General features: G+C 40.9%; 1 protein-coding gene across 6 annotated transcripts in view; it reads right to left on the reverse strand.

Annotated features, from left to right (window-relative positions):
• rock2a (rho-associated, coiled-coil containing protein kinase 2a) overlaps positions 1-12,059 on the reverse strand; it is a 73,753-nt gene extending 61,694 nt beyond the window's left edge. For 2 of the 6 annotated variants that reach the window (XM_088626195.1, XM_088626194.1), the window contains exon 1: positions 11,101-12,059. In XM_088626195.1, coding sequence (XP_088482321.1) covers positions 11,101-11,199 — 99 coding nt within the window. In that variant the 5' untranslated portion in view covers positions 11,200-12,059. Of the gene's footprint in view, positions 1-4,287; positions 4,337-11,100 lie in introns of those variants that run through there. The other 4 variants (XM_088626197.1, XM_088626198.1, XM_088626200.1 and 1 more) reach the window with 4 other exon arrangements.
• Positions 12,060-14,508: the final 2,449 nt, after the last annotated feature.

Genomic DNA, 14,508 nt, shown 5'->3' on the forward strand with positions numbered 1-14,508 from the left:
TTTTAACTTGCTTTCCCATCCCAGGGAAAACTCCATCTATCCCACATGAACTACATGATCCAAATTTCCACAAACTAGTCTTCTGACAGGCAAGAACCTGCACATGTTGTGGGACAAACCTTTGAGAAAAAAAAACTTGAATTCAATTCAATTTAATTTTTATATAGCACCTTTCACAAGGTTGCCCCAAGGCATTTAATTGATTGACAAAAGGCATTTAAAAACTCTGAATTGGAAGAACACCACTGCTAATGAAGAACTCCCCAATTTTTCCTGACCTACAGTTCTCGGAAACATTCAATAATACAAATAGGAGAAATCAAGGGCAAGTAAAATACCCACATTTCCGGCTGACTCTCATTTAAAAACAAAATCCAAACCTCTTCCCCCTTTGCAAACCAACATTCTGCTTCAGCTGACTTTTGTAGTTTTAAAAGTGGGCTTGAATGTGCTGAAAGTAGATTTTCCTTAACTAAAATAGTAATAGCCCCTCTAAACCCTGTACATTCCAGGAACCTAATAGGTTTTATTTCACATTAATTCCACTTGCCTTTGTATTTTGACATTAACTGATAAAGCAGCCACCGACTACAGTATAAAGCATAGACCTATTTAAAAAAAACAGTCAAGTACAAGATAATGTATTCATCAGCAATTCAGCTCCTACATACAGGTGCCCTGCTCTTGTTCCTAGTTATTTTTGTTCTATTTAAGTCAAAGAGCTGTATTCACGAGGCATTAGTCAGCTGTTTCATCTTACACCTGTATTTTCAAATGAAACAATGCAGGTGAGAAGTGACAGATTAATCATTTTTGGTGTAACAGCAATTTAGGTCTCCCCTTAGGTATTTCTTTTTGAATATCATACAGAGTTTTCTTCCTTTTCTGAAACAAAGTGCTGCAATTTACCCTGGTGGTTAATTGTATTAGTATGTGGCCCAAGATGATTTCCCTTTTGTCATTTTAATAGGACTCTTGAAAGAAATTCAAGAGGGGAGGACAACACTTTTTCGCTATATCGACCCAATTTTATGTGCACACTTTTTTACTTTCACCAGCAAAAAAAAAAAGAAAACAATAAAGAACATTAACCATGGTATAACGAGTAGACGAACCCCAAACCCTAATCCCTATCCCTCCCACAATAACCACCCAGGTAAAAATACTTTTCCCCCTGTTCCCAGCCCTCCCTCACCTCTATGCCTACCCCTGCCATGAGCTCCTCAGCTCTTTTCACTTTGTGGTGGGGAGGGTGTTGTACTCTCACCCATTCAAGTCACGCTCCAAACAAGGCCTCGAGCTTCTCACACAAATAACTCAATACGACTAAAGCTCCTCGTCCTACGAACAATCAAAGAGTCCCTTCAAAAGGAGCACATGCTGAACATCCAGGGTCTGCTGTTCCACAAGGGAAGACATACAAGTTCTCCAGTTACCTGCAGGAACATACTGTAAATCCTTCTTCTGAAGCCCAAATGAGCAGAGACCCCAACCACGTCACAGTTGGGGGACAAAATCTTGTACTATAAATGCACAAGCCACAGCTGTATCCAGGCATTAATTGTTCATTCATTTTTAACAGCCTCCCAAAGACACAGTATGCTGGGCTGTAACTCCTATGAAGGTTCACATACACCTCCACACTCTGAGACAGCCTTCACCGCTTCTCATCATCACTGCAGCCTGATTAAATACAATAAACAGGCCTATAGGTTAAGGATGGGGAAACAGTCATATTTTTCTTTCAGCATTTGGAATGCACAAAAAAAAATGCAACTGCTTTTATAGTTTCCAGAACAGAAAACACTATAAATCCGAAGCCTGGTAAGTACCTCCAATTCCCTCAAGCGTAGATTACCAGACAAGGCTTCTCTGGTGTCTTGAGAGATTCCTTTCAGGTTGACACTTCAATGTAAACCTAACTTTGCTGAAGAAAAGTTTTGACTTTTAAAAACCTTAATGGAAAAATAAAACTTCTTCCCCTTGCCCCTTTCATAAACTCAGCTCCAGTGTAACCAAAGAAATTTTCTATTACAATTAAAATGGCCAAAAATAATAAACTGGACAAATAAATTAACAAATTTATTTGAAGGCCTGTGCAACCTCCTTGCTCACATCTCAGGAGAAACATAGATAAGAGTGTTTCTGGTGCATTTTTCGTTGTTTTTTTTCTCTTAAATTCAGGATGTGATTTCAATTTCCTGTCAGGCATTTGACAGCATCCAGGGAGGCTGCGTAGGAAGATAATGTCAAGGGTAAAGAGCCTGCTTAGCAGGCTTGTTCGGCTACTTAAAAAGAGAATTCAATAACGCTGGGAACATGGCTATAAAATTATTTTGCAGCAGGAACAGGTGAAATGTAGATTGTAGGTCTGACACTTTGTTCCAGACTTAAAAGATAAAAATCGTATCTGCATACATGTAGTAGCACAACCTGACACAGTACAAAACATACAAATGATACAACACGGTTGAGAACTGATAGACTAAAGACACAGACCCTACAGACACTATCAGAAACTGGACTTTGTGATGTTAGAGTAAAAACTGTAAAGCATACAAATGCACAAAAGCCCAATTACACACCTAGATGAACTGCTTGTCAGTAGTTAATTGACCCAAGAATCCCAATGAGCTGTTTCTTGAAGAAGTCAGAGTATCAGCTCCAACATAGCTAGGAAGCCTGTGCCATACTCCCACAACCCTTTGTGTAAAGAAGAACCCCTTGCTCTCAGTCTTAAATGCCATCCTCCCTTTGTATCCCATTAGGTTAAACTTAGTACAAAATAAATATATTTTTTCTTAAATTGGTAACTCAACTTCATAACTTAAAAATATTCATGCAGGAGGGACCTGTGTAGAATTCAGATCTTGTTTAAGACAAAGTGGACAGTTCCCTTTATTATGGGGATGTGAAAAGCTTGATCTCACGGTACACAAGGCTGTTAAGAACATATTTTATTTCAGTGTAAAAGCACTGCTTCCACAACAATTACATATACCAAGCAGTCTTTACCTAAAACATCCCTAATAAAGATTTCTACACATCCCCAATTCACCTTGCGACTGAAAGTCCCATCTTTCAGGGACATCAGAGCCCCTGATGAATCACTACCCAGCCTGACATTTCTTAGTTTTACTATAGTACAAATAATTTTTTCTTCCCCAGATTTAGAGTGAAAGATTTAACTTGTAACATCTTTGAAACAGAGAGCCATCAGACTGTGCAACATGAAAAAATAGGCCAGACTAAAACAGCAGAAGTGTTTTTGTGATAATGTGAATATGGATGAAGCCATGTTTAACAAGACAGCATAGTCACACCTGTTGAGACATAAGTAGATATATTCAACCTATCCTTTTTGCAGCCTAAAGTAAGAGCAAGGCTCAAGAGTTCAAAGTGCAAGAAGAAAATTACTTTACCTTGCATAAAATCAGAAAAAAACTACACTGGAGGTATCATGACACAGCAATAATTATTCAAAACTTTAACACATAATGGATTCCAAAAGACTGCCAAAAGAGACTATAAATGCTGAGAAAAGACTGGAGATTTCATATTATTCTGAGCTGTGATTCTCAGTATGAACAGAATTTATTTTCCTTACTGCTGATTAGCCTAATACACCAGTAAAATGAGATAGCTGCAGAAAAAAATGCAGTCCATGAGGGTGATCATCTTCTGAAAATGAGTACAAGTCTCAGACAATCTCCACGCTGCATTTTTGTTTTTCAAGACAGAGAGGAAATCACCCTTTGGAATGTACTCAATCCCAGTGCGACTGATAAAACAGATAAGACAGATATGCACCATTTTCCAGGCAAGCTGGTTGTACCAGGTTGTACACCAGGCCACTAACTTCATTTGTTTTAAAATATGGTAATTTTATCAAGAAAAAGATTTTTAAAACAGTGTTTTATAAAGGGGATCCAATATGAGTACAGCAATGTCTCTCTCAGCACTATGAAAAAGAGTGCTGTGGGAATTGGCACTAACAGAGGCAATTATAGCCTGGGTTCAATGTGTTCCCAGGAGTACCATTTCTTACATAAGAGCAACAAGATGGCTTTACTAGGGTATCTGTAATGGCATTACTGTTATTTTTAGCACAGAACATAATTAAAAACCAATTTATGTATAAATGACTTAATTTTAAAATTATAGGTACAGAAGCATTACATAACATTTGGCTACACACCAACACATTCAGTCAGAGTTTGCAGAGATGATGGTGTGCCTCACTCTACAACGTATTAATTGTTCTGGCTGTTACTATTTATTACATACCGTTTTGTAATGTCCTGTCTACATCGTGTGGTATTGTCCGTCATTCTCTGTCGTCTGCTGGACTGTGTATGCCCTGAGACAATGGCACAAATAAGGATTCCAATGTACACGTACACAGGCAATAAACTCCTCCACTACTCTACACTCCTCCAGCTTGGCAGTGGTGGGAGACCGATGGGACAAGTGATATCTCCTGGCTGGGCCAGGCTGTGGTTCATCCTGGGGGAGCTGGGACTGATGAATAATTACAGGCCGCACAGGACACAGTATATATGCCATACACACATTGGCTGAGACTGTGTGGCATTTTTCCCTCTAGCACAGACAGAAGCAGAGCTATTGGCCTGCACTAATCCCACTACCATCTGTGCCAAACCACAACTGTACCCTAGGTACTTCCACCGATGGCATCTATGCGCATCGCTGACTGGCATTCTGCTTTTACAGAGAGCAGTATGGAGAATCAGTGCGAACACAAGATCTGACAGTCACACCATTGGGTACTACATGGAAGTGCCTTTAAAAAACTAAAAACAGGAGGCGTTTCTTTACACCAACAGTTGTGGGAGTAGAGGACAGGCTACCCACACTCCAACTTATTTTGAGAAACAGCTGCATGAGATCCACGGATCAATTAGCTACTAATTACCAAATGCCCTCCTCTTGTTTGCATCTGTTCTTTCATTCTCAAGGAAGCAATTTAGCGAGCACAGCTAGACTGCAGTCATGCGTAACGTCTGCATGAAACATAACTTTTTAATGTCCCAAGTTGTACTACAACTTAATTCAATGAAAAGAAATCATAATTTGTCTCCATAACTAGGGGGCCTATATTAATTTGGCTTCTCGTCTTGAAATATTTCATTATGATGTGTGGAAATCTTTCAATGCAAATTAATGTAATAATTGCTAATTAATTGCAGCAGCTGTGATAGATTATGGTGCCTTGGTTCTTCAAAATCTGATTAACAATACAAACAATCTAAAACAACCATAACCTAGAAAGATATACTGCAAATGCAACATACATTTTAATATCTGTTGAGAAAACTTTTTTTTTAATCCCAAAACTAAAATGAGAACCTTCAGATAGGTTACTTGAGATCCCCCCCACCCCACCCAAAGTGCATACTGGAGAATCATTTTGTATTCAATTAAATAAAATATGAGACACTGCCATGATGCCAGCCATTCTGGTATAAAGCCGTCAAATGTGCTAATTGATTTTTGAAATGCAATGCATTAAGAAAACGCCACCAGCATGAAACACCTGGAAAAGAAGTGGTCACTGTTCTTTTTCAGGCTATACCTGAAACATACAAGCTATAGCATATCCACCCTTCTAACCACTTTATCTGATACAGGGGCATGGGGGAGCTGAAGCTTATTCTGGCAAGAAATGGCCACAAAGTGGGTCACACCCTGGATGAGATGCCAGTCCACTGCAGGGCACACACACTCACATCTTTATGTGCTATATCAATGTTCCAAAAAGCCCATTAACCCACCAGTATGTCGGAAAAAAAAAAAAAAAAAAAAGTATGTCTTTGGATTACGGGAGGAAACTGAAGCACCCGGAGGAAACACAGAAGAGCACAGGGAGAACCTACCGTACAAGCTCCACACAGATAGCACCCCAGAAAATGAACCCAGGGCCCCAGTACTATGAGGCAGCATTGCTAACCACACTGCCACCATACTGCCTATTTTATTATGACCAATTTACATTATATTTCTATTTAAATTGTATTACCTTTCACTAAATTATAAATGTCACTTTGTTCCACAAAGAAAGCACATGTCAATCACGTTGACATTAATGAAATATGTTTGGCCTTAAAGCTATTCAGAGTACATTACTAATGTAAAATTTACTAACCACAGGCAGTCAGTAAAGTACTACTTTTAATACTGACAACTGTTTTTTTCCTGACAATGGCCTCTTTGGATGCCTTTTAAAATTCCAATGAGAAATTATCATGTCAATCAACCCGTTTACAGAAAGGCAGGAAAATGTCATCTGTAGCTTTGTTTGTTTAACATGTAGTTCTGCGCCCTTATATCCTAAAGGAGCTGGAAAATGCAGAGCAGTCACTTATTTTTCCCTTTCAGTATGCGAGGTTAAAAGTTGCATCTCAAGAAGTGTAAAGTGTTCCTAAATTATGTCAGTACAACAGTGTATAGCTGTTGTGTCCTGGATTTCCCACGAAGACAGAAAAAACACAAATCACCACCTCCACCTTAATGCTTGTTATCTTGGATCTCCAACCCTGGAATCGTTAGATTAAAAATTTTGTTTGAAATTAGTGTTAGTGAAGAATGAGGGCTTATAACTGTGCTTTACAAGGTGATTTGGACACAGGCAAATGCTCGGACGTTCCTAAAACTGCTTTGGTTCACTAGTAAACAGAGCTATTGATGCACTAAAGAAACAGGGCCTTGAGAAACAGGGAGGATTTGATCAGAATTAAATCCAAGTCTTCCAAATCTCATGTTCTCTTAGCCATCAAGTGCTCTCTGACATGATTAAAATTACAAAATGGGTCCAACCTGGGATCTGTCTCCACGGTGTGCTTGGAAAAGAAACTGATTTTATTTTATTTCTCATGTTCACTTTTGAATTCTAATGCAACGTGACAGAGGAATTTTCAACCCGCCTCCAACATGTACTGAAAATCTTGTCATGCTGTCCGGGGGGGGGGGGGGGGTCTACAAATAACATATTTTGATTAAAAAGCTATAAAAATTCCAACTTCAAAAAGCAGCCAAAGCTGAATCTGCGACTGGGCCAAAGGGTTTGACATCCATCAGCTGCTTCGGGCTCATTCGACTGAAAACATTTCTTACCCCCTTTACCCCACTGTGACATCTTGCTTCCTGAAGAGCTGTACGCTGGAGTTTGGCTGAAGGGTTTTTCACAAAGAATGAAGAATGCTCTGGCCTGTGTCATAAGGAAGATGAACAACTGAGGTAGGAATGCTGCTTCTCACCAGCTGACTAATGCCCCTTGTTTATTTAATGCCTAAAAGGATGGTTGGCTATTTGGTAATCCCTTTAAGATGACAAAATAAAATATTTGAATCATCAAATCATCCTAATTGCGAGACCAAAAGAATCCATAGGCTTTCTCCAAGACCTTCTTTTGCAATCGTTTCTCTACAAGCTGCTACAGCACCTCAGCACCTACAGCCAGCTGAAGGCGACTTAAGTATATTCCCTGCAAAGAAAATAACTGGAGAAAAAATAATATGTTCCATTCGTGTACTAACGGATTTTACATCTATCCATTTTCTCACCTATTTATCTAATACAGGGTCGTGGGGGAACCAAAGTCTGTGCCATAAAGCAACGGGCGCAAGGTGGGGGAATTCTGGACGGCACATTCACACACTTACATCTAAGGCCAAGCTTCCCAGAAGCCAATTAACCTACCAGCATGCCTTTTAACTGTAGGAGGAAACACACTTGAACACGCGGATAAACTCCATGCGGACAGCACCCCGTTGTCTGGAACTGAATTGAACCGGGGGCCTCAGCACCATGAGCCAGCAATGCTCAACACTGTGCCACTGTGCCACCTGTGACCTTTACAAGTGGCACACACTCCATGGACCAAAAGGTGGCCACCACATTCTCTGGACCACTGATGCGACTGCATCAAGAGAGGAGGGCAAAGAGGTGCCAGCCTTCAGATGAGACGTTAAGCTGAGGTCCACACTAGTTGGTCATTAAAGATCCTCTGGCACGGTTTATAAGAATGGTGATAAGAATGAACTCTGGCATCCTAGCTAGCTTCCATTCTAGGGAGTTGCACCACCTGGCCTACCTGCAGTTAACACCCCCTTAATAAGAACTGTAGTGGTTCTGCTGGTGTATGACGGCTGCCACACGACACCCAGTTGGGTGCTGACCAGTAGGGGTCCCCTCCTATCAGGAACTTTAGGTTTTGTAGGATGATAAGCACAACATAAAGGAAATCAATTGTGAACTGGGGCTGCTGTGGGGGAAGTAAATTCACAGAATTCAAGTGCAGACTTGTGGATTCCCAAAGGCGTGGTGTGAAATACAGTATGTAAGGACTAATGTCTGTTATGTAACCTTTTATTAATTAACAGAATGCTTACTTGCAATGTTTCTATGATTTTGAAGTTTGTGTGTAAAACATAGAAATTTGTCTTTCATCAAAGCAGCTAAGAGCAATGAGGTGCATTTTCCAAAGAACATAAAAACGATAACAGAAGTTAAGTGAGAATTTATTGGAAATTAGATGCACTTCTGAGCATCAGGGTGAATGTACTCCTGCTCTCAACCTGGTTAAAGGTAAAGGAATCACTACGTGAGGTCAAGGTATGGTTCTAATTGTACTTTACATGATGTTCTGCACTGACACAAAGTGCTGGTGTATAATTTTCACCATTTGACTGCCTTCGTACAGTCTGATGACCAAATAATAACTTAACATTTTCAAGGACAATGTTTTACTAGATGATAATAATAATAATAATAATAATAATTGCTTACACTTATATAGCGCGTTTCTGGACACTCCACTCAAAGCGCTTTACAGGTAATGGGGACTCCCCTCCACCACCACCAATGTACAGCATCCACCTGGATGATGCGACAGCAGCCATAGTGAGCCAGAACACTCACCACACACCAGCTATCAGTGGGGAGGAGAGCAGAGTAATGTAGCCAATTCATAGAGGGGGATTATTAGGAGGCCATGATTGGTAAGGGCCAATGGGAAATTTGGCCAGAACACCGGGGTTACACCCCTACTCTTTTCGAGAAACGCCCTGGGATTTTTAATGACCACAGAGAGTCAGGACCTCGGTTTTACGTCTCATCCGAAGTGTCCCCATCACTATACTGGGGCATTAGGACCCACATGGACCACAGCGTAAGTGCCCCCTGCTGGCCCCACTAACACCTCTTCCAGCAGCAACCTTAGTTTTTCCCAGGAGGTCTCCTATCCAGGTACTGACCAGGCTCACATCCGCTTAGCTTCAGTGGGTTACCAATTGTGAGTTGCAGGGTGATATGGCTGCTAGATAGTTCCTACCACTTAACCATGTTATGACTGCTGTAGGAGGAATGCTCTTTCAGGGATATTCAGCAAATGCAAGCAGTTCTTCTCCATAAATGTCTTTTTAAAAAGGCATTATAGCTTAAAGTGGAAACATCAGTGGAAAAATTCACTGCCGGTACAAGCCTTCTTCTACATTACCACTGTCACTAGTTCGAGCTGTTGACAATTGAGAATACACTCTCCCAATTTCTATAGACTTTTCAACATTTAAATTTGGCGTCAAAGACATACAAAAGAGAGACGTTAACCTTTGACACATCAGCAGGCAATTTTTACTACGAAATTTACTAGCTTCAGTGGACAAAGTCAACGGGCTGACCAGCACTAGCGGTACCCACTCCTGTACCTGTGATAAGGGTGGGAGTACTGAGCGCTCTGATGCATCATCGAAAACCCAACAACACCGGACATTCTGCTTCACTCCCACTCACTCTTGGTTCAAATTCTTCATCAGCGGCATTTTCATATGCCTGAATTTCTACTTCATTCCAAAATAAACCACAGGCTGCCGTGTATTCCGACAAATTCCAGCCACTTTCATCGAAAAGCCTTAGTATGTCAGCGCATTCAGGATGTTGACTTCTATCGCCACCGAAATTTCACAAATCTTTACAGAATTGGTTTAATATATGGTTGTCACTCTATTTTCGTGTTGTGCGGTGTTATGCCGAACACACATTTCCAAACAAACGCGGGCACGACAGGCACATCTGTCTAGGCGCACGGAGTATCGATGCTACAAGCGCCACTGTCCTCGAATGTCGCATTATGATGAACTCAAGTAAACCAGACAATGCCCCGAGGTAACCAACTTTCCCAGCACAGTCTTGCCATCACGACGGCTCTCCCTTGATGACTAAGTACATATATATACACACACCTCACCCCGGGAACACTCTTGACCTGAAGCGTACTATCTCCAATCGTTTTTATTAGGCCTGTTAACTCTGTATAACACAATACACTGCAATTCAAGACCTCACATTACAGGATCATGCGCGTGCACCGAGTGCCCTTTTTCTAGATCGTTGTGCACTTACTGAAATTGAACAAGGATTTCCAAACCTGGTCTTCTATCTGTGCTAAGGTGCTATTATGCGTTTTATTTCTCGCTCCTGGTAAACCAGCCTTTCTAATAAAGTGGCACTATACACAGTCAACTACACGGTTTACACGTAAAGCGGAAATGTACAGCAAATATCTTATGCTACTGACCTAACAGTGCTCATTAACGGCGTTGTTTATATGCGAACGATTACATGCAGTATTGCAGGTAGCTTGCAAAAGTACGCACTGAAAATAACGTTTTCACAAAAGGGAGTATTTGAATACACATCTAGCAAAGCAGCCTAAACTAGTGATTATTTATCGATTATTTACGGCACACATGCTTGCTTGCGATCGTGATATTTAAAAAAAAAAAGATCTGGAACAGTACTTAGTCCTTACATAATCCAAATACAGGTGTACATGGGAACGTTGTTAAAGGCAGATAAATATGCACCATGCATTTAAAGGTGCTCAGATTCACATTGTGTAAAAATGGATTTAAAGAGTAACATTTTTTTTTCTAACGAGGTGTGTCATTCCGCAGTTTCACAGCTCGATCGCTTCAGTAGAAAAAAACACTGCTGGCTGATCTAATTGTGCTCGTGCCCCGCTACCGCGCGCGAGACGTCGAGGAGCGATTAAATATTAATATGATAATACAGCAAACTTACCAGTAAACTTTCCAAGTTGATCAAAGATCTAGGATCTTTGATCATGGCTTCCAGTTTTTTCAGCCGGTTTTCCATCCGCCTTTCCGCCCCGGCCGACATTTTTACGGCTTTCTCAAAGTCAGCCCCTTTGCAGAAACGTTGAGAGCCCGTTTTCTTTAAAAAGTCGGTTTACATGAAGATCCTCTCGGATCCGTCTTTTTGTTCTCGGGCAATGCCCGTGGGCCTAAAAAGCAAGCCTCAGAGAGGCCGCCTTGGGAAACTTCAGACTCGCTCTGCACAGGGTGGGAAAAAAAATCCCAAGAAGAAATAAAGTAATACTTCCACAAACACCGCAGCGTGTATCGGAAAGTCCTTCAGCCCAACGAAAGCAAAAGTTCCCGTTCCATTTTTAATGAGTTATTTACTATGCCGGCTCGATAAAGTAACTTAATACTTAGTAAAATATCAGAAACAGGGCGTTTTCTTCACCCTCCCCACCTCCACCCCCCTTTTTGAGCGGTCTGGTCTGCCTCTCCCGTCAATTTCAAATTTCTCCAGTTCAAAAACAACCCGGAGCATTAAAAATCCACCCCTCTTTCCTTTCCACAGAATAAAGTGCAAACTCCGTCCACATCCTCGCAGAGAGAAACCAGTCCAAGAAGCCGATCGCCTTCCTTGTAGTTCAGCGCGATCCCTTCGGGCACAGACGGATGCGCCTCAACTGTAGGAAAAGTCCCTTTTTTTTTCCTCTCAACTTTTCAATGTAATTTGTTTCTACATGATGTCAGTTGGTGTAACTACCTCCTCCTGTCCTCCATACTCTTTCCAATTCCAAGTACTCCCTCTCTCTCCCCTCTGACATCAACACGCACGCAGACAGCCTCGTTTACCCACAACCCTCCTCTGTCCATGCAGCGCTCACACGGCTCGTCTATGGAAAGGCATTCCTGCTGTGCACCGAGAATGCCACTCGCCTTACTCATTCACTAAACTTCGGTGCCTGAGCTGCAACCGAGCATCGCTAATGTTCCGGCGGCGTCTATATTTATAATGAACTTCGCTAGTGGTGCTGGCTCGTCGTTTTCCCATACCACCGCCGCTACCAACTCTAGATACGCGATACAATGCGTCAGTCTATATAAAGCAAAGCCTTATTTGTCAAAAATCATGAGAGGGGTGATCCTATTTTAAAAAAAATTGTGTCGGGATCTTTTAAACAAGTATCAGATAACTGCCGTCAGAGGTTTTTTTTTTGGCCCTGTTCATTTGTATGAAACAGGTGGCCCGTTGACTATCTCACAGCGATGAGAGGGTGCCTTCTGTGTGGAGTTCGTATGATATCCTGGTGTCCTGCCCAAAGCGTTGTTCTGCTTTGTGCTCTTTGTGTCCGGGACAAACCTCAGCTTGCTGCGTCACAAAGAGAAGGAATAAGCATTTTATGATATGTGATGGGTCTATTTCCGACGTTTTATACTTAAAACGCGAGTTTTCTCACAAAACTAGACTATGTAAAAATGTTCAGGAATTCATTCCTAACGGGCAGAAACGCGCAAAAATATGTCATATGCTGTACTGATAAAATTGCACTGCAAGTTATACAGCTAATCGAAAGAAATCTGACAATAAAAACAAAATGAAAAATTGCTGCTTCTGGTTATTCCCAACACATTGGTGCTTTGAAGAAATGACTGCTAGACTATACATGCATTACAATCATAAACACTGCTTTGAGTTAAAGGCATCTCAAACAATCTCAAGGCTAAGTCTTTTAACACCATGGGAAAATGACTATTTCAAATCCTGAGATCAGACTACTCTGATTGCTATATGGTTATGGACAGTACAGTATGCATCTTTAAATCTGATCTCAAGATATAAGATATTAGAGCAGGTCCTCATTGTAACCCTTAGGATAGCCCACACCCTCACTGAATACTTCATAATAACAGATAGTAACAGAAATTGAAAGAAGGAAAGTGTACGTTCTTAAGGTCCTAGGGCGATCAGCAAACTTCTAGACACTCCATAATAGGACATGTAGGTTTAGTCACTAGTCCTCCCAAAGCAGGCAGGATAAACTTTGTTGAGTTTTAAAAATAACGATGATGCAACTTCTAATCCCTGGAAAAATAAAAAGATGTGTCATTTCCATTGATTTTATAAGCAGGTTTATAATATATATATATATTCCGCAGCTGGCAGAGGAATCCTACTCCGTTAGGCCCCTGAGCAAGGCCCTTAACCCCACCTACTCCAGGGGCGCTGTACAATGGCTGACCCTGCGCTCTGACCCCAGGCTCTCTCCCTGTCTGTGTGTCTCATGGAGAGCAAGCTGGGGTATGTGAAAAGATAATTCCTAATGCAAGAAATTGTAAAGGGTTAATAAAGCAATGTTGTTGTTGTTATTATTATAATAACAATTTTACTTTTTTATGTCCCGCTGTGTTTTGAGTGCAGCGCTACCACCTCATAGCCTGGGCTTATCAGATCATACATGCAAACCGGGCCTGGTCGGTACTGCGGTGCACCATAGCTTTATGAATCACATCAAGCCATTTCTTAAGGTGTTACTTAGACAAGATCTGTGTCTTAACATTTTGTTTGATTTTATCCTATAATTTCACCACAGACGTACCACCTTGTAACGTGATTGTGTCCAATCCCTGAGTATAGGCTGGACTGGTAAGTACTGGGATGGGGGACCCTAAGGCAGTGGTTCCCAGTCTGGTACTGGGGGACTGTTGTGTTCACTAGTATTCATTCTAACTCAGCTCTTCAACCACTGGTGCAAATTGATCTATTCGCCTGTTTAGCTCTGTCTGCAAATGATTCATGGTTTCAAAACTATCCTACTTCAAGAGTAGTTTGTCATCAGCATCCATGCAGAAACCGTGTTCACATTGAATAACCGTCTGTTTGCCCGCTCTTCAATTTTATTTAATTATTTTATTTGCTGCCACTAAAGTGTAAGTTAATCTGCCTCGTTTTGTGTCATCTTCAAAACTGACTAGTTTATTAACTATACCAGAATCTAGATCATTTATATAAATTGGGAAGAGAATTTGTCCTAGTACAAATCCCTGTGGCACCCCGCTAAATTGAGATTTCAACTTTCTCAATGTAGACTGGGAAAGACTTATACAGTAGTCTGTATAAGTCTGATATATATATCATTACTAAAAGAGGGGTTAGCATGATTTTTATTGAATAGAAAACATTTAGTTTAATCAGAATTGAGCAAAAAAAAATGTTTACAGAAAACTTTATGAATTTTGGCAAACCTAATCATTACACATTATAACATAGGTCCAGGTGAGTATACAATGGTGTCATTGACATAATGGTGAATACGAGAGTTGTCCAGTTCAACTAAGAGAGTAAATAAGAAAGTAACACAACCTGAGCAGTTGTGTTAATGTAGATTAAAGA

This window comes from Lepisosteus platostomus, chromosome 3 (genome assembly GCF_059453375.1).
Source record: "Lepisosteus platostomus isolate fLepPlt1 chromosome 3, fLepPlt1.hap1, whole genome shotgun sequence".
Taxonomy (NCBI): Eukaryota; Metazoa; Chordata; class Actinopteri; order Semionotiformes; family Lepisosteidae; genus Lepisosteus; species Lepisosteus platostomus.